Genomic DNA, 27,029 nt, shown 5'->3' with positions numbered 1-27,029 from the left:
ATTTCACAAAAAAACTTTTAGAAGTAAAAAAATGAATTCAGTAAAGTGGCAGGATGAAAAATTAATACCCAGAAATCAATTGTGTTTCTATACACTAATAGTAAAATAGTAGAGAAATTAAGAAAATAGTCCCATTTACAATTACACCAAAAAGAATAAAATACCTAGGAATAAACTTAACCAAGAAGGTAAAAGACCTGTACTTTGATAAGTATAAAACATTGATGAAAGAAATTGAAGAAAACTCCAACAAAAGGAAAGATATGCCAGACTCTTGGATTGAAAGAATTAATATTGTTTAAATGTCTACATTATCCAAAACATTTTATAGATTCAGTGTAATTGCTATCAAAATACCAACAGCATTTTTCACAGAACTAGAACAAAAAATCCTAAAATTTGTAAGGAACCACAAAAGACCTTGAATAGTCAAATCAATCTTGAAAAGAAGAAAGCTGGAGGTATCAATTCCAGATTTCAAGATATACAAGATATACAAGATACAAGATATACAAAACAGTATGTTACTGCCACCAAAATAAACACATAGATTAATGGAACAGAATAGAGACCAGATATAAACCCATGCTTTTATGGTCAATTAATCTGTGATAAGGGCAGCAAGGATAGACAATGGGGAAAACACAGTCTTTTCAACGAATGGTGCCAGGAAAACTGGACAGCTACATGCAAAAGAAGGAAACTATACCACTTTCACTTTCTTACACCATACACAAAAATGAACTCAAAATGGATTAAAGACCTAAATGTGAGACCTCAAACAATAAAATTCCCAAAAGAAAATAGAGACAGTAATTTCTTTGACATCAGCCATGGCAACGTTTTTCTAGGTATGTCTCCTAAGGCAAGGGAGACAAAAGCAAAAATAAACTATTGGGACTATATCAAAATAAAAAACTTTTGCAGAGCAAAGGACACCATCAAGAAAATCAAAAGGCAACCCACTGAATGGGAGAAGATGTTTGCAAATGATATATCCAATAAAGGGTTAATTTCTGAATATATAAAGAATTATACAACTTAACACAAAAAAACCCCCAAAACAACCTGAAGACCTGAATATTTTTCCAAAGAAGGTATACAGATAGCCAACAGATACATGAAAAGATGCTCAATATCACTCACCACGAAGGAAATGCAAATCAAAACCACAACGAGATAGCTCCTCACACCTGTCAGAATGGCTAGACACAAAAAGATAAGAAACAAGTGTTGGCAAGGATGTGGAGAAAAAGGAACCCTTGTGCACTGTTGGTAGAAACATAAATTGGTCCAGCTACTGTGGAAAACACTATGGAGATTCTCTCCATGGAGATTCTCAAAAATTAAGAATTGAAATACTTATGATCCAATAATTCTACTACTGGGTATTTACACAAAGAAACCAAAAATACTAATTTGAAAAGATCTATGCATGCCTATGTTTATTGCAGAATCACTTACAATAGCCAAGATATGGAAGCAACCCAAGTGTCCATTGATAGAGGAATAGATAGAAAAGATGTGACACACACACACACACACACACACACACACACACACACACACACACACTGGAATATTACTCAGTCATAAAAAGATGAGATCTTGCCATTTACAACAACATGGATGGACCTAGGGGGTATAATGCCAAATGAAATAAGTTAGAGAAAAACAAATATCATATGGTTTCATTTATATGTGAAATCTAAAAAGAAAACAAATGAATAAACAAAAAGAAGAATCAGGTGATCATATGATTACTATAGCTACAAGGTATAATTTAATGTCTTATTTAAATCTTATGAATTTGAATGTTTTTAACACTAACTTTTCCCAGTAAGGTCCATTATGAAACCAGAAAGTAAATGAATAAATAAAAAGCAGAATCAGACCTATAAATATTGAGAACAAACTGATGGTTGCCAGAAGGGAAGTGGGTGGGGAATGGGCAAAATGGGTGAAGGGGAATGGGAGATACAGGCTTTCAGTTTTGGAATGAATAAGTCACAGGAATAAGTCACAAAAGGCATAGCATAAGGAATACAGTCAATGATATTGTAATGGCATTGTATAGTGACAGATGGTAGCTATATTTGTGATGAGCATAACATACAAAATTGTTGACTCACTTTGTTGTACACCTGAAACTAATGTAACACTGTATGTCAACTATACTAAAAAAATAGAATAAAATGTGAGGAATTGTGTAAAAGAATTTTTAAAAAATGGCTTGCTCTTTCTGACAGGGCATCATGGTGTTAGGTGTCATAGGGGAGTCTTGACTTTTGTAGCTCTAATCCTAAATACAGTTTCAGAAATATAATTTTGATTATTCACCTAGAGGAGACCAGGTCCTGGGGAAATCAGTTCATTCACAAAATTGACATTACACTATTTCAATGTATCTGAGACATATCTGGTAAATCCATAATTTCTCCATATCATGTTTTATTTGAGGTGTTTATCTCCTCTTGCTTGGACTCAAGCCTTTCTGTTCAAGTCTCTCTCCATACCACCACTATAATTATCTTTCCAAAAAACATGGTTATATCATTGTCTTCAAAACTGTTAGTCTGCTTCTTTCTTGATTTTCCATTTCCACTTTTCTCCACTCCCTAATTTCTGACCCAGGATTGTCTACCTTTTGGAGTCCAGTCCTTTGCAGCATTTTCCTAGGTGGATGGATTTAATAATAATAACCCTTTGTCTAGCACTGCCTCAGGATCTCCCCTTCTATGTCAAATCCTTACAGGGGATGGCCTGTCAAGTGTGGTCTGACCTTGCACTCAGCTCATAAATTAGTTCATATATTGTGGTTCTTAGTATCCCAAATGATAACCTGAAGTAATTTGCTGGTATCGTGAAACCCTTTTTCTTGGTGCTGTGAGAAGAGGTCTCTCTTCTGGTTTGGCCACATTCCTGATAGCTCCCCCATGCACGCTTTTTTTTTTTTTTTTTTTTTGCCTGGAGACCTGACCCTGTTCTCAGGCTTGCTAAAATATGAGCAACTTCTTACCCTTTGGAATTCTCATGCAGAGTGAACCAGTTTCCGGGTTGTCCACTAAGTAGAGAGATTAAAGTTGACTCTTCCCATACTCAACAAGAGGTAGAGTTTCTCCATTTGGTAATAGAATGATTTTGGTTTTGCTAATTTTCTCTATTGTTTGCTTGCCTTTTATTTGGTTGATTCTTGCTTTTATTTTTATTATTTCTATGACTTCTATTTTCTTTTTTGCTTTTTCTAGATTCTTGAGGTCTGAGTTTTGACTTTTCTTCTTTTCTTATATGTACAAAAACTATAAATTTCCCTCTAACCATAGCCTTAGCTGCATCCCACAAATTTGGATATGTTATATTTTAATTATCACTTTAAAATATTTAATTTAAAATATTTTTAAATTTCTTCGTTGGTTTCTCCTTGATCCACACATTATTTTTAAATGTTTGATTTCCAAATATTTGTAGGTTTTCCATATCTTATCACAGTTTATTTTTAATTTACTTCTGTTGTGATCAGAATATATGAGCTACTTTGGAAATAAGGAAATGTTGAATTCAAGATTTAGAAATTATTAAAACAAATTACTTTTAATAGCTGCTATGAAAGAGGATTACAAATTTATAGAAGATGCCACAGAAGAAACATTTACCGAAGGGAGAGAATCACGTTTAGGCGATGATGATTATTCTATGGAACAATTGGAAGGAAGTTCAAGTTCATTTCAAGATGACTATGTGGAGAGCATTGGAGGTAAGTGTTATTAGTTTCCTATCAGTAATTGTCACTGTTTTAAAGACAAATTGCCCAAAATGAACAGTTATAAATCCACAGAAATAAAAATTTTCAGGATATTTTTCAGTGATAAAAGTAAGAGCTTGGAACATCTTCTAATAGGGTAGCATCTCTGGAGCTGTAGATTACATTTCTGAGGATCACATACAGGACTCTCATACTTGGTTTTCTGGGGGTAGGATGATCTCAGGAGTGCTCTACCCCAGATTAGTGAATTATAACTCTCCCTTGGAACTGATTGGGAGTTGCTGTTTGAGACTGCAAAAGCATGACCAGAGTTTAGCATTCACCCTTTGTTGATTTCTCTTCCTCCCAAGCACAGAGCCATGTTGGTTCCTCTTCCCATGCTCACTGGTGGGTAGCATCCCATGTTCAGCCACTTGTAGTACTGCTAGAATATTGCGGGGTAGGTATATTCCTCCTGTCTTTGTGAAATACAATTTTAGGACTCACCAGATGCTCTTTTTAGTTAAAATATTTTATTTTTTTAGAATCTCGGTATGTGGAAACCCCAGCTCCAGACTCAGAAAGGGCAGAGGAGGAAGTTAAGAAGAAAATATCAGAAAACTTCTTCTATGATTATGCAGAGCTGATTTCGATGCCTTTTGTGACTCCGGATTCGAACATACCACTGGATCTTCTCACACTTGTGTATCCACTCCAGTTACATATGTATAATTTTTGGATTTCAACTTCTTAGGTCAGGGATCGGCAAACTGTAGCCCATGGACCAAATCTGGCCTCCGGTCTATTTTCCTAAATAAAGTTTTATTGGAACACAGCAATTCTCACACATTTTCGTTTTATCTGTGGCTGCCATCACACTACAAGGGCAGAATTAAGTAGTTATAACAGAAGTCACCTGGCCCACTAAGCCTAGAATATTTACTATCTGGCCCTTTATAGAAAAAGTTTGCCGATCCCTGTCTTAGGTAATTCTAAGAAGCTTGTCCCTTAGAGAAGCTGAGATAGAAATACGGGACCTTAATTTAAACTAACCTTTTGTTGATGCTAAGTAACCATAAAGAGAAATGATACTTTTCTGGCTGTTCTCTCATGAGACATGATGTAAAGGAGATCAAAAGGCCTCTTATCCTGGTTTACATCCTCTACCAGGCTGGCATCCCTTTCTCAATGCCTACCAAGTTAAAATCATTGATTTCTTAAAACACTGATCCAATTGTCAGACATTAGTACTTACACATTATTTATCAGATGAGTATCAGAGAAGACAACCCTGAGGAAATAGGGCACAAAATAACACACTTTAATTGGTCTGGAGAATAAGAGTTCATGAAGAATTGTAAGGGTGGGGATGATTAACAAGGGGATTTAGGGTTTGCTGTCACTGTGTGATGTTAGGTTTGTAAGGTGGTTAGTTAGGAAAATATTTCCATTAATGCTCTTGGCTAGCAGTTTGGTATGCCTGCCTTCAGATGACCACATAGCCTGAAACACTGACTGGCATCTTATAAAAGTGTGCTTAAAGAGGAGGGTGGTGTACTCACTGAATCAGTTTTGCTTTTCATATAAAAATAGAACATGTTATTATAGCTTCTGTTTCAATCCCAGGTGTAACTAGAACTAATTCACCTTGAATCTTATAACCTGGAATTTTCTCTTTTGAGGACTTCTTTTGTATATGTCATCTTTGGACAAGTTGCTGATAGAAGTTATGCTGTTGCCTTCCTTCTAGCCTATTTGTTTCAAATGAGGTGGTTTAGCAGTCACCTGGAAGATTATCCTGAAATACACATGCTCTGATACCTTTCCTGGACCTACTGCATCATTTCTGTGTGTAGAGGGACTTAGGCACATGTAGTCTGAAAAAGTTTACCAAGTACTTTTGATTGTGTTGCCCTCTCCCAGCCCCCAACACTGGAGACTTGCTGCTCCAGGATACAGGGATCTCTGTATTAGAGAGATATGCTGCGATTCCAGATAACAGAGTCAGAGTAACCTAGACTTTTGACTCAATATATGAATTACCTCTACTGATGCTGGATGAGTGGCTGTATCTGCTATAGACTTTTCATGAACACTTTCAAAGCCAAGGAAGTCACAAATTCTGGATAGCTCACATTATTAGCTCTTGTAGGCCTTGAATCAAAAGCTGCCTCTCTGGAACATCTTGCATTAGACAGTTCTACCCTCCAGGGTTGGAACAAATATGATCTCTATTTCTTGTGAGAAGCTCCAAGGAGAAGTTAGCTGTCATGTATACTTTATTAATCCTTTATACTTTATTAATTCAATTGAGTCAACTTCAATTTCAAAGTTCAGTGTCTTATAAGTCAAGAAATGTGTCATGTATTACATATTATCTAAACCATAGCATAATTTATACAAGATGTATTTAAACACGATTTTAAAGTGAGGGTTCTAGATGCTCATGAACAGACGGTGAAGGCCCTGGATCTCAGATAGGAAGTTAAGAAAATGCAAACCAGAAGACAGGATGGGATAAAGCAGAAAGGAGTTGAAGGTATAGCAGAACACAATTTAACATCTTAAAAGCTCTGGTTAGGGGATCCGCTGTCGTTTGGGGTTAAAAGGGAAGGATCAGACTCTAGTTATACATTAATTAATTCATTAATTAATGCATCCAAGAAATGTTTATTGAATGCCTCATAGGCTCAAGACACTGCACTAGGCATTCTAGGAAGTAGAGATGAGCTATGAGAAGAAGCAGGTTGTAATTTGGAGGGGGAGAGTTTGGGAAGTTACAGTCTCACCCATTCTGCATTTGAAAGGGCCTTTGATCAGAACAGCAGCAGGTCAAAGGGAGTCCTAGTCTACCCTGAAATTAGAGATGTTAATACCAGATAAGTGATCACATGCCTGATTCCCAACTGTCACCCAAGACAGTGAAGAGATGGTAGCCCATTTCTACTCTCAGTTATCGACACACTATTAGCCCTCCGAGTGTTACACTGGCACTGGGAAAAGAGGAAGGAAGAGGAGGAAAGAAAGGTGAGAGCAGCAGTTTGGGGAAAGGGAAAAGGAAGGTAGGTGAAACTTCCTGCCCATACCAGGAAGATAAGGAGCATGTGGATCCCATTCTTTATTTGTAAGGAGGCCTCAGTACCCATGAGGTCTGAATAGCTTCATCAAGATCTTTGGATCACATGTTCATTTGCATTTCTTTTTTTTTAAGTTTTAAGTTTGTTTGTTTGCTTATTTATTTATTTATTTAGAGAAAGAGACAGCATGAACAGGAGAGGAGCAGAGAGAGAGAGAGAGAGACAGAATCTCAAGCAGGCTCTCCTCCCTGCCAGTGAGGAGCCCGACATGGGGCTCAAACCCACAAACTGTGAGATCATGACCTGAGCTGAAACTGAGAGTTGGATGCTTAATTGACTGAGTCACCCAGAAATTATATATAAAAATTAATTTTAGGTGTTCGTGTCTTTAGTGAGTTGATAAAATTCCTTTTTCTTGAACAGATAAAAAAACCCTGAAATATTCTGTCTCTTTTTCAATTTAACTCTTAGGCAATGAGGTAGGTATAGTTATGTATAGTTGGTTAATAGTTTGTATATACCTCACAATTCAAATTGCGTTAATTAAAATTTTCTCCTTTTTTACATTCTATATATTCTTGTTAATAATTCTACATAGTTTTTTCTCTAAAAATAATTCACTTACAAATCAAAATAATCCTCTAAAATGAGAATTTATTTTTTTAAACAAGGGCAAGAAATAAAGATTTCTCCAATGATCCTTTAACTTTTGTGTTCAACAGTGAACTCTTAGAAAATAAGAAACCATCTACTTAAGATGTACTATGTAATATGTTTCTTTTGCAAACTATAATGTTTTGATAGATTAACCTCATTTAACTTACTTATTACATTTATATCTTAGGTTATATTAATTTGAACTTGAACTTGAATTAATTTGAACAATGTACATTTAAAAGATGTCTTATAAAAACTTTGATTATTTTAACCTTTATTTTGAATTAGTGCAGATTTACTGTATAGCATTAATATGCACACACACACACACACACACATTCATCTATACACCTATACATATTAATGCACTCAGAAAGGAAATGTTAGCATATTTATTATATATACTTATATACCATACACTATTTAGTCCATTTTCATAATTCATATGAATTAAATTTCTATTATTTTTATGTAGATTTATTACAATATGTAATATTACTGGTGTTTCAGGATTTCAAAACATGTCAGAATTTTAAACAGCTGGTCTTTCAACATCAAGAGGCCTTTTTGATACTTTTACTTTTATAAAATCAATCTGCTTTCAGGATTTCCCTGGGAAAATTAAAATATTGACTAAATCAGAGTATGAGGATTTTCACTTAATTTGAAAGCAAGGTTGCATTAGTGATAAATAAAAAACTCTGAGTTTCAAAGTAAAATGCAACTACTTCAACACTGAGCCTTTATTAAAGGGCACAGAGTTTAAAAACATATTTATTACATTGCTTTTCCTGTCTCTAGAATGGTTACTTTGTGTCACTTCTTTTCCTTAACAATATTCTCTCAGTCATTCCTTTGGTTATGACTGTAGAAAGCGGGCCAACCTAAAACTTCTGGACAGCAGTACTGTGATGTACATAGCTGGGAACCAGCTGATCCTTTTGAATTTGAAAACCAAGGAACAGATCTACCTGCGAAGTAGCAGTGGTAGAGGAATTGGTGTTATTGGGGTACGCTGTTAGCGACTTCCTAAAAAAATTCCATCCTTTTGTTTGTTTCTTCTGTGGACCAGCCAGGCTGTTAGATGCCAATACCATGGGCAGGATGCCATAATTGCAGGAGATGCAATTCTAAGGCATTTTCAAGTCAACAATTGCAACCACTCCATTCGTTGACATTGTCTCTGTGCAGTATCATACTATCACGTTAATAATACTATCATTTTACCAATACTTATGTTGCAGATAAGGACACTGGGGCTAAAAGAGGGTAAGTGGCTTCCCACAGTCATCAAGTTTTTACATATTAATGCTATGTTGCTATTCTGCAAAAATACTCAAATGAATGGCACAGATGATAATTCAAATAATAAATAGAGATAAGTGCCAGATAAGATATAAGTATATGGTTGCACATTAAGAGATCAAGTATAGATTGTATGTTCAATAATTTTGAGAAGTTGACAGAAGGACTTGTATGTGATTTGAGGCTGTCTCTTCCTTCCTCTTCAGGTGCCTGTCTCCATCAGTCACCTTTTTTCTTGTACCTTCAGCCTCTACTTCCTTAGGGTTTTCATCCTCAGCATTAAAGCACACTAAATCAACTTGTTCTCATCTTAAAAGTCTCCTCTCTAACCATGTATTCTCTTTACACTGACTTTTGATCTTCCCTTCAAAGCCAAGCTTCTGCTGTCTTTTTCCCTATCACCGCACTGAAATTGCCCTTACTAAAGTGACCAATGGCCCTGAATAGCCAAATCTGAAGAATACCTTTCTAACTGTATCTTATCTGACCTCTCAATAGCAATTGGCCCCATGATTGCGCTTTTATCTTGATGACCTTTTGCTTTTTACTCTGATCCTTAAAAGTAGTTGATCCTTAAAAGTCCCTAGATCTTCTCTCATCAATAACAGCCTGAGAAGCACATCTTGGTGTCTTTAGAGTCATGAGAGGGCACCTGTTCAGATTAGGCTGTGTGAAACACGGAGAGGAGGAGAAATGAGCAGGATTTGGGGCTCATACAAGCTACACTTCCGTAGCAGACATTCAAAGGGTTTTTAGACGGATCATGAACCAAATAGAAGTCTGCCCTGCTCTTGCCCTGCCTGTCAGGTGTGAGCAGCCCATTCAGAACTAGAAGGTGAAGGGTGACATCACCGTACCCTGTGGAGGTGGAGGGCTTCTGGCAGAAAGGCTGATGCAGCTCCAACAGAGAGACTGGGCCAAGCTAGCAGGGAGTAGTGGGAAATGCTCTTGAGTAGACTAGATGGTAGGGTAGCTTACCTGGTAGGATATTTAGATTAGAAGTGGAGATGAGTGGAGAGGTTTGGAAGATTCTTGCTCTGAGAAGCGAAGCAGGAAGATGAACGGGAATGGAGAAGGTAAGGAAAATCAGAGATCCACAAATAGAACTTAGACTGGCTATGGAAACAGGAAATGGTGCGATGGAAGGGTGAAGGAGAGTCTCATGTTTCTGTCTTCCTTGATCATCTATGTATATATAGCAGGTATAAATAGTAAAGTCCCTGTCCTCAGCAAGAATTTATTATACTACATTGTGAGTCCAACACTAACTCAGAACATGCAGGGATTTAAGTGAAGAAGCGTTCATGACCTCTATGAATTCAAAGAGTTCAAAATCCATCCAAAGAGACAGGAGTCATATCAAAAAGCAGAAAAACCAAAAAACTAGTGGCATAAAAGTACATGATCCTGTGTCACCAGCAGTGTGCAAACACAGGCCTAGCATTAGGGTCACAGGTTCCATGGAGGGAAGTCAGTCAGGGGCCACTCTGAGGTGTCCTGAGCCCTGAGGTCCACATCATCTGCAGAGTATGGAGAAACGGGGAACTATCACTTGTTTTTCTATCACTTTACGGCCAATAGTAGTTTTGAAGTTTCTATTTTGTTATACAATAAGTTGGCCTGAGGTCAGTAGTTAGAGGTGTATTGTGGTCAAGAATGTTAATCCTAATCCTCATCCACGCCTGGACTCTGGGCAGTTGTATGTCCACAGGAACTTTTCTCGGAGTGTGTTGAAGCCTGGATAGTGGTGGGGATTTTCCTCAACTGGCCTTGTCGGTTCATTCTTTCTGAAATAGTTATCTATTGTGGATGAGAAGCACTCTCGCAAGGCAATGGGAAATCTATGAGAAATGTGTTCTGGGGGCATATCAACTGTCAGAAAAGATAGGGTGAATCTGTATGTTGAGTATAAAGTAAATGACTCATTAGTTCCTAATAATAATTAGTTCCTAATAATATTAGTTCCCCACTAAAAATAAAACACCAAACTCAACCCCACAGAGCTTCTGATCTGAAAGGGCTGAAACTTTTTCACTTACTATAGGCAAGATGCAGAAGAGCAAAAGATTTGCCCGAATTCTCATTCAGATTTCTGCGACCACATATCCTATACAATATTCTCCCATAAATAGGCATCTAGAAAAACATATACCTTAACACATTTCCCCCTAAGTTCTTGGTAGCTACTGTTTTTAAAAAGAGAGAGCGAGTGGGGCAGGGGCAGAAAGGGAGACAGAATCCCAAGCAGGCTCTGTGCTGTCAGTGCAGAGTCTGATGTAAGGCTTGAATTCACGAACTGTGAGATCATGACCTGAGCTGAAATCAAGAGTCGGCATTTTAACCAACTGAGCCACCCAAGTGCCCCAGTAGCCACTGTTTTTTTTAGTTCCACTTTCTTTTTGGCTCCAACACCTGGCTTGAATCCTACCTCTCACATTTGCCAGCTGTATGACTTCAAGTTACTTAGCCTCTCTGTGCCTATTTCCCATTGGTAAGATGGGAATGATAATGGTATTTGAACTCACAAGGTTGATGTAAAATTTAAGGGGATTAATTCATATAAAGCTTAAACAGTGTCTGGCATATAATAAGCACCCAATAAATGTTGGTTATTCTCTCACTGAGTGTCCATCCTGTAAACCCAAGCCTTGTTTCAAGCTGAAGGGATGGGTGTTTACTTGACTGGAAGAATAAAAGACCAGTTGTCAGTAAGAAGACAGCTTATATAGGTCTTTTGGCCCCATGTGTGGAGAGAAGAATGTTATCTTGGGTACCAGAATTTAGAGTGCAATCCTCTAAGGGAAGCTCCTGGCCCCTAGGTATAAAATCAGGAGTTGCAAAATGGTAAGTGAAAATAAGACTCTTTTAAAATCTATTTATTTTTTTGTTTATTTATTTATTTTGAGAGAGACTACATAAGCAGGGGAGGGGCAGAGAGAGGGAGAGAGAGAGAGAGAGGAAGAGAGAATCCCAAACAGGCTCCACACTGTCAGCACAGAACCTGATGCAGGGCTCAAACTCACAAACCATGAGATAATGACTTGAGCCTAAACCAAGAGTTGCATGCTTAATCAACTGAGCCACCTGGCACACCTGAAAATAGAATTTTATAAAGCACAATATGTGTCTTAAATAGTTTGTTTTCAAAACAGCCTATTTTTATTTTTAGGCTATCCATTTACTCTTCCTGCACATTGGCTTACCAATGAACAAAAATAACAAGAATAAACATACACTTCACAATTCATACGGCTGTCATTCGAAATGCTAAGCAAATAGTGTATCCACAAATATTTACTATTTTTTTCCTCTGCATCTGGCTTGGAAATATAGTATCTTTCTCACTTTTAGTAAGTTTATATCCATTTGTGGTAAATTTGTCCAAGGTGAAATTTTTTAAACCGAATGGAACCTACTCTGGAAACATGAGTTTTTCTGTACAAAAATTTAGGTTGATTTATTTATGCAGGGTAAACAATTCATCTAACTTGGTTGTTCTCAAAGAGTGATTCCCAAGCCGGCAGCATCAGCATCACCTGGAACTTGTTAGAGACGTAAATGCAAATTTTGGGGCCCCCCTGGCCCTCAAGTACTGAGTCGGGAACTCCGGTGCTAGGGCTTACCCTCTGTGCCTTCACGAGCCCTCCCTGTGGTTCCGACACACTCTAATGATTGAGAACCACTGTTCTAGCTCTCCTGATGGCAGTTAAAATAATTGCAGATGGAGAGATGACTTTATTAACAAAAGCAAAACTTAAAATGAATATTCATAAAGGCTTCAGTTTAAATCACATCCGTTACCAAGTATGTATCAGATGCCCATTTTTTTTTTTTAGTTTTCTGTTGGAGTGGATCCTAATAAATGATAAAATCACAGATACTGCATTAATAGGGCTATTTATAAGAAAATCTTCCTTTTATTATTTAAGAGAGATTTTACTTTTTATAGGTTCATCCTGATAAAACTTACTTCACTGTCGCTGAAAAAGGAGTTTTCCCAAAGATTATCATCTATGAATATCCTTCTTTGAGGCCCTACAGAATCCTTCAAGGTGAGCCCACTACAACTTTTGAAATATTCCATGTTCAAGGTTAATGATATTCAGGGTCTTCCAGAGAAACCGAACTAGGAGGAGACAGAAGAGAGATTTGTTTAAAGGACTTGCCTCGTGTACTTATGGGAGCTGGCAGGTCTGAAGTTTGTAGGGCAGGCTGGCAGGCTGGACGTTCTTGGGCAGGGGTTGATGCTACATGTTCAGGTAGAATTTCGTCTTCCTCAGGGAAACTTCAGTTTTGACTTTTAAGGACTTTCAACTGATTGAGGCCCACCCAGATTGAAATAACCTCACATAAAATTAATCACCACCATTTTCGTGTAATTTTGTGTTCCATACAATTAATTTTAGTAGTTAGTTTTTTAAAAAGACTGCTTTTTGGAGCAGTTTCAGATTTATAGTAAAGTTAAGGGGAAGGTTCAGAGATCTCCCATATCCCTCCTCCCCCACACATGCATAGCTTTCCCCATTATCAACATCACTCACCAGGTACATCATTTACTGAAGATCAGTCTACATTAGCACATCATAATCACACAAAGTCTACAGTGTCCCTTGGGGTTTACTCCTAGTGTTGTATTCTATGGGTTTAGATAAATGTATAATGATGTATATGCATCAGTATATCATACAGTGTATTTTCACTGTCATAAAATTCCTCTGTGTCCTGCCTATTCATAACTGTCCCCACCTTGGCCACCACTGATCTTTTTATTGTCTCCCCAGTTTTGCCTTTTCCAGAATGTCGTAGAGTTGGAATCATACAGTACGTAGGCTTCGCAGATTGACTTCTTTCACTTAGTAATATGCATTTAATATTCCTCCCTGTCTTTTCATGGCGTGGTAGCCCATTTCTTTTTGGTGCTGAAAAATATTCCATTGCCTGGATGTACCCCAGTGTACATTTGTGTATTGAGGGGCATCTTAGTTGTTTCCAAGTTTTGGCAGGTTGTGAACAAAGCTGCAATAAACATCTGAGTGTAGGTTGCTGCTGTGTGAACATAAATTTTCAACTACTTTGGGTAAATACCAAGAGCATAATTACTAGATCCTATGGTAAGAGTACGTTTAGTCTTGTAAGAAACTGCCAAGCTGTCTTCCAGAGTGGCTGTACCATTTTGCTTTCCCACCAGCAACGTATGAGAGTTCCAGTTGCCCCACATCCTCATCAGCCTTTGGTGTCCTCAGCGATTTGGATGTTGGCCATTCTAAATAGGTGTGTAGTGGTACCTCCTTTTTTAAGTTTGTGTTTCCCCGATAACATAGAATGTGGAGCATCTTTCCATATGTTTCTGTGTTATCTGCATATTTTTGGTGAGGCTACATGTTAAGGCCTTTGGCCCCTTCTGTAATTGAGTTGTTCATGTCTTATTGTTGAGTTTTAAGAGTTCTTTGCATATTTTGGATATGCATACTTTGCATAACAGTCCTTTATCACATATGCTTTTGCAAATTTTTCTCCCAGTCTGTGACTTGTATCATTTTCTTGACATTGCCCTTCTCAGAGTAGGTTTTCATTTTAATGAAGTTTAGTTATTAGTGATTTCTTTTATGGATGTCTTTCGTGTGGAATCTAAAATGGCATCATGATACCCAAGGTCACTTAGGTTGTCTCTTACATTAACTTCTAGGAATTTTACATTTTTTGCATTTTATATTTAGGTCTGTGATCCATTTTGAGTTAATTTTTGTGAAAGATGTAAGGCCTATGTTTTCAGTAATTTATTTGTTTGCTTGTTTATTTTTTGCCTATGGATGTCCAGGTGGCCCAGCACATTTGTTGAAGAGACTGTCTTTGCTCTGCTATATTGTCTTCAGGCCTTTGTCAAAGATCAGTTGACTATATTTCTCTGGGTCTATTTTTGGGCTTTCTATTCTGTTCCATTTGTCTATTTAGTCTTTCCCCAATGTCACACTATCTTGATTACTGTAGTTGTACGGTATATTTTGAAGTCAGGTATTATCAGTTCAACTTTGCCCCTTTCACTCAGTATTATGTTGACTAGTCTGGGTCTTTTTGCCTGTCTGTATGAACTTTAAAATCAGTTTGTTGATATCCCCAAACTAATAATGCAGTTGTTTCTGCACATTATTAGATTCGATTTGCTAATATTTTGTTGAGGTATTTCACATCTATGTTCATGAAAGATACTGTTCTATCGTTTTCTTTTCTTAGACAAACTGTTATTTGTTACATCAATTAAGAATAGTAAAAATAAAAGTTTTTTATTTTACATTCACTTACTCCTTCTTCAGTGCTCTTCATCTCTTTATGTAGATGTGTGTTTCTGACCTATATTATTTTCCTTCTGTGCAGAGAACTTCTTTTAACTTTTCCTGCAAAGCAGGTCTCCTGGCAACAAATTCCCTCAGTGTGTGTCAGAGAAAGTCTTTATCTGTCATTTTTGAAGGATAATTTCATGGGGTACAGAAGTCCAAGTTGGTGGGTTTTTTCCCTTCAACACTTTAAATATCTCAGTCTATTCTTCTTGCTTGTGTGGTTTCTGAGGAGAAGTTGGATATAGTTTTTCATTCTTCTCTAGGTAAGGTGTTTTTCCCCCTCTTGCTTTTTTCAGGAGTTCTTCCTTTATCTTCATTTTCTGTAGTTTTCTGGGCATTTATTCCAGTTAGTATTCTCTGAGCTTCTTGGATCTGTGGTTTGGTGTCTGATAGTAATTTGGGGGAAATTCTCAGTCATTATTGTTTCACATACTTCTTCTCTTCCTTTCTCTTTTCTTCTCCTTTTGGTATTCCCATTACACATACATTGCATCTTTTGTAGTTGTTCCATTGTTCTTAGATACCGCTTCTGTTTTGCTCTTCAGTTTTAAAGATTCTATTGATATATTCTGTAGCTCAGAGATTTCCTCAGCTGTGTCCAATTTACTAATGAGCCCATCAAAGACATTTTTCATTTCTGTTACAATGTTTTATATCTCTAGCCTTTCCTTGTTGTTCTTTCTTAGGATTTCCATTTTTCTGCTGACATTGTCCATTTGTTCCTGGATATTGTCTGCTTTATTCCCTCGGCATATTAATCATAGTTGTTTTATTTATTTATTTAATATGTATTTATTTTTGAGAGAGAGATAGAGAGAAAAAGCGAGAGGCAGAGAGGGAGACAGAGGATTCAAAACAGTTTCTGTGCTGACAGTATAGAACCTGATGTGGGGCTAAAACTCACGAACCATGAGATCATAACCTTAGGTAAAGTCGGATGCAACTGACTGAGCCACCCAGACACCCTAATCATAGTTGGTTTAAATTCCCAATCTGATATTTCCGTGTCTGTTCCATGTCTGGTTCTAATGCTTGCTCTGTCTCTTCAAACTGTGTTTTTTGCCTTTTTGTATGCTTTGTAGATTTTTCTTGGTAGCCAGACATGGTGTAGTGGATAAAAATAATTGCTGTAAATAGGCTTCTTGTAACATGGTGGTAAGGTGTGGAGGGAGGGGAAGAACACTATGGTTCTGTGATTAGGTCTCAAATTTTTAGGGAGCCTCTCTTGACCGAACTTCATAAACGTTTCTTAGCAGTTTTCCCCTCTCAGGTGGGATGGGATGGCTAGAGGGGGCTAGAGTTGAGTAGTTCCTTCCCCAGGTTAGTTAGGTTGGTTAGGCTTTTGTTAATTAGTTTCTCCTGAGGACAGGCCTCATTAAGAGGAGCAGAGTGTTCTGGTGTATTTCAGTTTTTTTTAATGTTTATTTATTTGAGAGAGAGGGAGGGAGGGGGAAGGAGCCGTGAGAGAGGAAGACACAGATTCCAAAGCAGGGTCCAGACTCTGAGCTGTCAGCACAGAGTTCGACACGGAGTTCCAACTCATGAACTGTGAGATCATGATCTGAGTCAAAGTCAGATGCTTAACTGACTGAGCTGCCCAGGTGCACCTGTTCTGGTGTATTTAAAAATGGTTCCTATTCCCCTCTCCCTGCTGAAAGCTTGAGGGTTTTTTCTAGGTGTTTACTGTGGGGACCTGGTCAAGCTCCTGGAGATAAAGCTCACAATATTTTGAGGGCCATCTTATGACTGGGCCTCCCTGGAGTTTTTAACTCTCAGATTTGTCCATGCTGAGCCTCCAGCAATTCATCAGTGATAGTTCAGGTTTTACTACCTGGCTCAGATATTTTGGCTATTTCTGCTGTGAGTCCCTGCTATGGTAAGTTGCAAATGCTCGTGTTCCCCTGTTGTATCTCTCCAGTCTCGGGAGCAGCCGTTTGCCCTGTGTCCTTCCCTCACTTATGAATCCAAGAAGAGTTGTTGATTTTTTAGTGTGTTCAGCTTTTTATTTGTTGTTAGGATGGAATGGTGACTTCCAAGCTCCTTACATGCATAACCAGAAACCTGAAGTCCTCAATTTTTATTTGGTGAATTTTCCAGTGGCAAGTTTCTAATTATAGATTGATTTCTTTCTGCTATCTCACATGATTTTGTGTCCCCCTGCCCCCATTTCATAAACTGGAATGTGTTCTCAAAAACAATCAAAAGTGTTTTTCTCTTGCAAAATGTGATTAAGATTTCTTCACTCTCCCCACTCACGTAATATAATTCATTCTAAAGCCAAGGGTGATGAATGATTTTGGATGTTTCTTTGGGGATTCTTGGCATTCTTTCGTCAATGCTTATCACCAAGGATGCTTGCTTGCTCTCTCTTTCTCTCCTTTTCCTTTTCAAAAGAATACACTTTAGAAAATGAGATAAGTGTTGCCTCTGTTCATTGGCCTCCCATTCACCCTTTCAGATGGGACTGAGCTGGCTTATGCTTACGTGGATTTTAACTATGATGGTACCTTGCTAGCCTCTGTTGGCAGCAGCCCTGATCACACGTTGACCATCTGGAACTGGAAAGAAGAACAGCCCATACTGAGGACAAAAGCTTTTTCCCAGGAAGTTTTTAAGGTTACTTTCAATCCTGAAGATGATGAGCAGCTGACTACATCGGGATCAGGCCACATCAAGTAGGTTGTGTGACTGATACAGGTGTTGGTAGATTATCATTAATGATATTTTCTAAGAGGTGACCAGCTGGAGACATCTTTGCTGATGTTAACATTCGGATAATTTTTAAATGTGTTATCTTTAACTGTAGTGCTGCTTTTCTAATTGGATATGGGGATTTTCTTACCTGAGGGGTGCCTGGGTGGCTCAGCTGGTTAAGCAGCCAACTCTTGGTTTCTGCTCAGGTCGTGATCTCACCATTTCGTGGGTTTGAGCCCTGCAGCAGACTCTGGGCTAACAGTGTGGAGGCTGCTTGGGATTCTCCCTCTCTCCCTCCCTCTCTGCCCACCCCCCACTTATGCTGTCTCTGTCTCTCTCAACATAAATAAATACACTTAAAAAAAAAGACAGTATAGATAAAAAGAAGGGCTTTTATTTTATTTTTTTTAAAGAAGGGCTTTTAAATGTAGCCTACTGCCTTATAGGCTTTACCACCTCAAAGGGTTTGTATAATGTCTTACTAACATGGCATGTTGACTTTTCAGACCCACCATTAAACTTGTTGTAGCAATACTGTATGATGGATAAGTCATTTTGACTCTGAACTCAGTCTTCATCTGTAAAATAAGAATTATAACAGAATCATTCCTAACCCAGAGCCCTCAACACTAAATTGCAACAGAGTTTACTGTTGATCTCGGTCTGGTCTCTGGGTCTAAATTTCATGTCGTTTTCACTTTATCATACTCCGCTCTATTTTCTAGGATGGAATGACTTTGTCCTGTTCTGTCTTCATTCTACCTTGTCTTAAGCATTTATCTAACAACCTTCTACCACCACCCTCGGACTGCTCATAACTAGATTTCCAGCGTCCTTTTTGAGAAAGACATTTTTACCTAAGTTTCTCTTAGTTCAATTTAAACCTGGCCCTATTCTTATTCATTCATTAGAAATATAGAATAATTGAACAGATATTATTTTTAAAAATTTTTTTTAACGTTTATTTATTTTTGAGACAGAGAGACAGAGCATGAACGGGGGAGGGTCAGAGAGAGAGGGAGACACAGAATCTGAAACAGGCTCCAGGCTCTGAGCTGTCAGCACAGAGCCCGACACGGGGCTTGAACTCACAGACTGCGAGATCATGACCTGAGCCGAAGTCGGCCGCTTAACTGACTGAGCCACCCAGGTGCCCCTAATTGAACAGATTTTTAAATAGAAACTTGGGGGAATTCTCAAGTAATCTTCTGCTAGCTATAGGCTAAAAATGTCCAATTCTTTTACATTTGCCCATCATTTAGTAAAGTGCATATTTTCTATGTACTGTGTCTTTGTAGAGGGATAGAAATGGAATAATTTCATGTGTGAAGTGCTATGAAAGAAACAAAGTATATGGAAATGTGTGAACAGAGGACCATAGCCTTGGAGAAGGATGTTTGTTATTTAAGCTTTTGGCTTCATATTGGCTTGTTGATATCATCCATTATCTATTTTATATCTAGTTGGTAGACCAGATTCTTTTTCCTACATGGTTTTCATCATCTGACTGTTCATTGCTTAGACTATTAATAAGAAATATTAATGAATAAATGTTGATTATTACTGCTTTTATGTGCTAGGCACTCTTCCAAGCATTTTTCAATAATTTTATGAGGTTGGTACTACTAATATGCTCACTGTATACATGAAGGAATGAGGGCACAGTGTTATTTAGAAACTCACGCTTAAGTTACACAGCAAGTAAATTAGAAATTTTTGGAAAACTTTTACATGTTCTAAAATGGTAGTATCCAATAGAACTTTCTGCCAGGATGGAATGTTCTGTGCTATCCAACCTAGTAGACACTAGCTACATGTAGCTATTGAATACTTGAAATTGGCTGGTCTGACAGAAACACTGAGCTTTAAATTTTATTTAGCGTTAATTTATTAAGTCTAAGTTAAAATAGTCAAACTTGGCTACAGTTGACTGCATAGGACAGCAGGAGTCTCAGATATAATATCCACAAAGGCAGGGAGTTTATTTTGTCTGTTTTGCTCAATGCTGAATTCATATTGCCTAGAGCTTTCCTGACAGGTAGTTGATACTTAATACATATTAGATGAATGAATAAATGAGATAATATGTGACGATGAAACATGTAAATGTTTGGGTGATAATAAAAATAAATAAAGCCTCTTTGAGGTACATTCAGTCACCTTCTGGTTTGTTTACAGGTTCTGGGAAATGGCTCTAACATTCACTGGTCTCAAGCTTCAGGGTTCATTGGGTCGATTTGGCAAAACAGCCACTACTGATATAGAAGGTTACATGGAGCTCCCAGATGGGAAGGTGAGTATAGCCACTATTCTACAATAATAAGATTGTTTCCAAGTGATGAAAATAGATGAAAGCGCATTATACATTGTGAAAAGCACTGCCAATGTTAGTACTAATGAATACTATAATTGTGAATATAATGAACATTTCATTTTGCTTCTTCAGATTATCAATTTTAATTAATATACTTCCACAGAATTGTCCTAATCCACATATAAATATTATTTTTGTTTTGTGTCTACTAAATATTATACAAACACATAACATTTAATATATTAACATAGTGACATATTGTCATTTCTTATTACGCCATGGAGTTGCAGTGTTTATGTTTATCTTTCCCTCCTCTTTTGTCATGATGGTCCAAGAGGACTTCCTGGCTCAAAGTTGTATATAGTATTGCAGCTTTTGTTTTTATTGTCAGATTATTATTTAGGAAGATTGAACCACCCTATAGTGGCTCCTACAGACCCACTGTGCCTGTTTATTCTGTAACATTGTTAGTTTATCTTTTCTCTTCCTCTTACAAAATTTATAGACATCTTGCCTATAGGGTCAGTTCTGCATTAATGATGCATTTGGCTTCCTATTAGGATGAGTTATATAGTATTATTTGTGAATGTCTCCGTTATAAGTAAATGCCAACATACAAATATAATTTTGAGGAACAAAATGGGCTACCTAGTAGATATTCTCTACCTAGTATCTACCTAGTAGATATTCTCAATCTGAAATCATGTTGTGTGGGAGGAAATAACAATTCTTGGATGCTGGTTAAATACATATCCAAACCTTTAAAATGATCATAAGTCATTTTAGCTTCAAATTCTGAATCCTACAAGAATTAAGCTAGGATAAAGATGGTTAAAACATGCCACAAGATAGATCTTTAAAAGGTTCAGTAGGATTCATGTGTATGTAGGGAGAAAAGAAGCCATTTTATTTATTTTTAACTTGTTTTATTTTTTATTTTTTTAAATTTATATCCAAATTAGTTAGCATATAGTGCAACAATGATTTCAGGAGTAGATTCCTTAGTGCCCCTTACCCATTTAGCCCATCCCCCCTCCCACAACCCCTCCAGTAAGCCTCAGTTTGTTCTCCATATTTATGAGTCTCTTCTGTTTTGTCCCCCTCCCTGTTTTTATATTATTTTTGTTTCCCTTCCCTTATTGTCCATCTGTTTTGTCTCTTAAAGTCCTGATATGAGTGAAGTCATATGATTTTTGTCTTTCTCTGACTAATTTCACTTAGCATAATACCCTCCAGTTCCATCCACATCATTGCAAATGGCAAGATTTCATTCTTTTTGATTGCCGAGTAATACTCCAGTGTGTGTGTGTGTGTGTGTGTGTGTGTGTGTGTGTGTGTATCACATCTGCTTTATCCAGTCATCCATCGATGGACATTTGGACTCTTTCCATACTTTGGCTATTGTTGATAGTGCTGCTATAAACATGGGGGTGCATGTGTCCCTTCGAAACAGCACACCTGTACCCCGTGGATAAATGCCTAATAGTGCAATTGCTGGGTCGTAGGATTGTTTGATTTTTAGTTTTTTTGAGGCACCTCCATACTGTCTTCCAGAGTGGCTGCACCAGCTTGCATTGCCACCAACAATGCTAAAGAGGTCCTCTTTCTCCGCATCCTGGCCAACATAGTGTTGTTGCCAGAGTTGTTAATGTTAGCTATTCTGACAGGTGTGAGGTGGTATCTCATTGTGGCTTTGATTTGTATTTCCCTGATGATGAGTAATGTTGAGCATTTTTTCATGTGTTGGTTGGCCTTCTGGATGTCTTCTTTGGAGAAGTGTCTATTCATGTCTTTTGCCCATTTCTTCACTGGATTCTTTGTTTTTTGGGTGTTGAGTTTGGTAAGTTCTTTATAGATTTTGGATACTAACCCTTTATCTGATATGTCATTTGCAAATATCTTCTCCCATTCTGTCAGTTCCCTTTTAGTTTTGCTGATGGTTTCCTTCGCTATGCAGAAAAAAGAAGCCATTTTAAATGAGAGACACACAAAAGGAAATGTTTAGAGTTAGGAATAAATAGCTAATATTTGGAATTCTACTTAGGAGGGAGCATTTATGTTGGGAAAGAGTGGGAAACTAGGTTGAGAAGTATGGTTGGGTCCTAGTGTATGAGGAGATTAACAGCCAGGCAGAACTATACATTGGAAGAGTAGAGTTGAAAATGAAGTTATGTATTAATCTGGCCACAAAATGCCAAATGAGTTGGAGGAAGGAAAATCTGGAGTCAAGGAGATGAGCTAAGAAGGAAGATATTACTTTCATTTCATTTTTCAGGACAAATGGAAAAAGAAAGCTAGACATGAGTGACATTTCAGAAGGGAAAGTCTTCCAGGTATCCGTGGCTTTGGGTGGTTTTGTCACTGGACAGAAGAAAGCAAGTCGAGATAAAGATTATCCAAAGTTAGCTGAGGTTTAATAATAGGTAAACCAGGTAGAATGGATAAGATTAGTAGACTGGGGATGTAGAAAAGATGGAGTAAATTACTTGGCATGAAGGAAATGGGGTGCAGAATGCTGGAGCAGGCAGGCAAGAATTAGATCCGAGTTTCCCCAAAGGTGTTTCATGGAACATTAGTCTGCACAGAATCTCTGTAAAAATAAGACTTTCCTGGTCAAATTCCTTTGTATCTAGAAATTTCTTTCAGTGATCTATATTAAAGTTTCCAGGGGATCCTAAAGAAAAGAAAGTTGTCTGATTTTGTTTATCCAAGCATATGTCTTCTGAGTTAATGTTAGTCAGAAGAGGAGCTTTTGAGCCAAGGTTCCTGGGTGAAAATCCTGATTCCTATTGGTATTTTGTGCAAGCCACTTAACTGTTCTGTTCAGTTTTTTCTTTATAAAATGGGAATAATAATAGTTAGGACTCCTATTGATCCATATGATTCCCTTGTGTGAATGAGGAAAACTATGTTTTCTGGGAAAATAAAGTGGCCAACCTGCATAACTGTACATGGTACCCTCAATAAATATACCTAGTTCATATGAGGTTTTAAGATTAATGTATGTAAAGTGCTCAAGTATCACTTGGCACAGAATCGATACTTAATTAGTGTGACTTATTAGGTAATACCAGTTAAAATTCCTAAGAACTGGTGTTTGGCGGTCCATACTTGGATGTGCTATTAAATGGATTAATAGGAACTGGTTCCAGGTGATTGTTCTTGTTTGAAATTGGATATTCTTATGCTATAATCTTCTGAGTTCAGTAATTTTTCTGAGTTCACAGTTTAAAAAACTTGTAACATTTGATATTATCACTCGTAAAAAGTAGAAACTCGTCTATCGAGAGGTTAAAAATGTCTTTAATTTTTGACTCCGTAATTCCACTCCTGGATTAGGCCCTTAAGAGCTAGGCAAAGAAGGCTATTTCAGATATATTTGAAAAATTACCAGCAACTTAGAGCATAATCACGGTGATATAACACTGTGCATAATGCTAGGAGGAAACCCATCACAATGTGATTAGTGCTTGTTTTCGAAGTAGTGAATTTTCATTTCTACATTTTCTTATTTTTCTATACTTACTTTGCTTCTCTTGATTATGTAAGTACAAAATCTTTAAAAATAAATCTCACCTGAATGTGAGGCATAAATATCCACATTTGTTTGTTTTAATGCACATTCCTCCCTTTCTGCATCCCTGCCAGGTGCTCTCAGGGTCAGAGTGGGGCAACATGCTGGTGTGGGAAGGCGGCCTCATCAAAGTTGAGCTCTGTCGAGCTGCAAGAAAGTCTTGTCATCAGGGTCCCATTAACCAGATAGTGCTGGACGAGGGTGAAGTCATCACTATTGGGGCAGATGGATGTATTAGGGTAAGTTTTCTTGACGCTTGGTCAGGAGCGCCCACATCAAAGACTTTCAGGTCGCTCTACTGGTGTTATCAGATTTTTACTTCTCACAAAGGTCACTTTATAAAGGACATCAGTGGCCATTTACTCCTATGGCCAGCGCATTTAAAATCATACTTTCCTTGTGGTAAATATTTAAATTCTAGTCAAAATTAATTTATAGCATCTTAGCAGTGAAATTTTCTGAGGGGACCTTTTGTTATTTTGATTCTCTGGTTGAAATAGTAGTTTGGGAAAATGAAAACCTATTTTAGCAGACTATAAACAGTGGACACGGGTGTCCTTTCAAAACACGCAGTGTGAATGGGTCATGTTTTAGGGATGAAAGTACCAAACATTCTTATTTTTGACTGAGGTTACTAACTAGAAATACACTCAAAAGTGAGCTGATAAGGTTTGCCTGTGGATACTCCCCTCTCTTTTCTCTTTACACTGGTGAACTCACTTGTCCTCCCCTGTGGACACTATCATGCCCATGGTGTGGGCTAAGCTGGAACATTGCTCCAGCATTTAAGTCCCTCTAGTAGTTATCAGACCACTTCTCCCACCCACCCATGTATATGGACCCTGCTGCTGCTGGCAAATCTGGAGGCTTATGATTTGCCCTGTGGTCCTTTTGGCACATATTCCTACTGGTGCCTTTCCAAGAAAGTGGTAGTATTCTCTGGACTTTCCTTAGGAAGTATTATTTTCAGAAGTAAGACTGTATTTTAGAAAATAATCTCGTCACCCTGTTGACATATATTGAGATTACAACGTCTAGCTATATCTCTCCCAGTCTGTCTTCTTACCATTGGCTTTTTGAACCCAAGTATAAAATTTTGCGTTTACCATATTAAATTTAATTTTGTTAGATTTTACTAATTGCTCTGGAAATTTTTATGTCCTTTCTTTTGTCATATAGCGTATTTACTGTCCATCTAAGATATAGGTCACCCCAAAATGTCAAAATACCAACTGAAGGGAAATCTCAAGATTAAAGAAATTAAATACTTCACAGATGGTCCTTTAATGAACACCACTAATTTCTAAACTGGCTTCCTTTTTAAATGTCACCCTAATCTCTTTAGTCTTTTATAGTAAATCTCTACCTCTAATCCTTTGGGAAAAACCTAGCCCAACTCCCAGGAGTCCATCTGACCTGTGGATCTGGGTCTCTCCCCTGTGGAGCTAGTCTATGGGACAGCACCAGTCCTCCCTGGAGTTACTTTCCCTAAGGCTGAGTTATTGAGTGTGGGTTAATGGGGTGGGGTGTGTCAACAGATCCATCCAGGGTGGGCTCTGGGACTTTGTGCAGGAAGTCCTTCTCAATCTCTCTGCTGTGTGAGGTGAAACTGCTCCCTCATGCTTTCCATAGTGTTCTGTTGTCTGTCCCAGAACAGCAATCCTTACCTGAATAGCACAGTCTAAATCAATGATGGAAAACACTTTCTCATGACAGCCTCATCTACACACCTTTTCTCTGCTTGTCATGAGGATTGAGTATGGATCATGAAGTCTATTTCCCCTTTCCAGAGGCCCACTGGTAAAATCAAAACAGGGCTCATTATAGTGTCTTGCCAAATAACCAAACCATTTACTCCAAATGGCCACTTTACATGCAGAAACACCTGATAGACCCCTTGACATCAAGTTTACTCTGGGCTAATTAGAATTTTTATTCAGGCTGAGTTTTCTCACTAAGCTCCATCCATACAAAGGAAACGATCATAATTTATTATCCTCCAGTTGGAACCAATATCTCAGGGGTTGAGTTTTGGCTGGTGTTGTCATTACCCCTACTCACTCATTGGCATGCAACAAGAAGAAATGACTTTTGAAAAAAAAAGTCAGAGCCTTTTCTTACAGAAAATGTAAATTCAGAAACTGCTGATTGATTGAAATATTTTCTTATTTTATAAGATCTGGGATTTTGAGACCGTAGATACTGCTGACACTATAGACGAGACTGGATTGTTAGAGATCGAGCCCATTAATGAGCTTCAAGTAGGCAAGAATGTCAAACTCTTCTCTATGATAAAGATGAGCGACATGGGAAATAACATTTGGTTGGCTCAAGTAAGTTGCATTCTTCCCTCTTGGCTCTTTAAAGTTACCTGCACATAAAATTAAAGTAGTAACAATTTATTGCCACTGTGTTACTAAGTCCATTTTACTATTAAAACTACTATTGATATATCCTTAACTTTGGTATTTGCTGCCCTACAAGCAATTCCCTACAACTGCATTGGAGATGTAGGATTCATTATAGCCACTGGTAAATCTGCCCAGTTTGGCCTGCACCCATGACTTCCATCTGCTATAGAGAAACCTACACCCATCTCCGCCCTATTCTACTCAAGCACCACAGTAGTAGCTAGGGTCTTTCTATTAATTCACTTCCATCCACTCCTGGAGCACAACAAAACCATTCAAACACTCACACTATACCTAGGAGCTCTCACAACCCTATTTACAGCAAACTGTGCTTTAACACAAAATGATATTAAAGAAATCGCTGCCTTTTCTATCTCAAGTCAATTGGGACTTCTACACAGAAAACCACTTAGCATTCTTATTATATTAAACTATTTGTAATACGAAAATGCTTCATTTATTGTGTGTTCTAAGATATATAGAAGTTGCTTTTGTTAAATTTCAATCACAGTTTGTTTTTTATAAATGCTTATTTTTGAGAGATAGAGAGTGGGGAGGGGCAGAGAGAGAGGGGGACAGAGGATCAAAAGCACTCACAGCAGCAAGCCCAATGTGAGGCCTGAACTCCCCAACCTTGAGACTATGACCTGAGGTGAAGTCGGATGCTCAGCTGACGGAGTCACCCAGGCGCCCTCAATCACACTGTAAAATATATGTAAACTTTTGGTATTACTGTTTGTCCTTTATTTTAACTAGATCACAGGAAGAAAATTTCTTTTTATTTGATAAAAGTTCAAAATGATAAAACAAACTATTGTTATGTATTTAATTTTTTAGGATGCCAATGGAGCCATATGGAAGCTTGACCTTAGTTTTTCAAATATTGTAAGTTGCCTATTTTTCTTTTTTCCTAATTCTTA

General features: G+C 37.7%; 1 protein-coding gene across 4 annotated transcripts in view; it reads left to right on the top strand.

The window, feature by feature from the left end:
• The window catches only part of CFAP44 (cilia and flagella associated protein 44), a 149,880-nt gene that overhangs the window by 8,349 nt on the left and 114,502 nt on the right, over positions 1–27,029 (top strand). For 3 of the 4 annotated variants that reach the window (XR_008297664.1, XM_053220864.1, XM_053220865.1), the window contains exons 3-11: positions 3,599–3,754; positions 4,288–4,447; positions 8,324–8,486; positions 12,731–12,833; positions 17,575–17,791; positions 19,989–20,103; positions 23,773–23,937; positions 25,876–26,031; positions 26,947–26,994. Coding sequence is in view for 3 of the 4 variants with exons in the window: in XM_053220864.1 (XP_053076839.1) it covers positions 3,599–3,754; positions 4,288–4,447; positions 8,324–8,486; positions 12,731–12,833; positions 17,575–17,791; positions 19,989–20,103; positions 23,773–23,937; positions 25,876–26,031; positions 26,947–26,994 (1,283 nt within the window). In the remaining variant the exon portion in view is untranslated. Of the gene's footprint in view, positions 1–3,039; positions 3,110–3,598; positions 3,755–4,287; positions 4,448–8,323; positions 8,487–12,730; positions 12,834–17,574; positions 17,792–19,988; positions 20,104–23,772; positions 23,938–25,875; positions 26,032–26,946; positions 26,995–27,029 lie in introns of all 4 variants that reach the window. The other variant, XM_053220866.1, reaches the window with a different exon arrangement.

This window comes from Acinonyx jubatus, chromosome C2 (genome assembly GCF_027475565.1).
Source record: "Acinonyx jubatus isolate Ajub_Pintada_27869175 chromosome C2, VMU_Ajub_asm_v1.0, whole genome shotgun sequence".
Taxonomy (NCBI): Eukaryota; Metazoa; Chordata; class Mammalia; order Carnivora; family Felidae; genus Acinonyx; species Acinonyx jubatus.
This window is presented reverse-complemented; position numbering and strand designations above follow the sequence as displayed.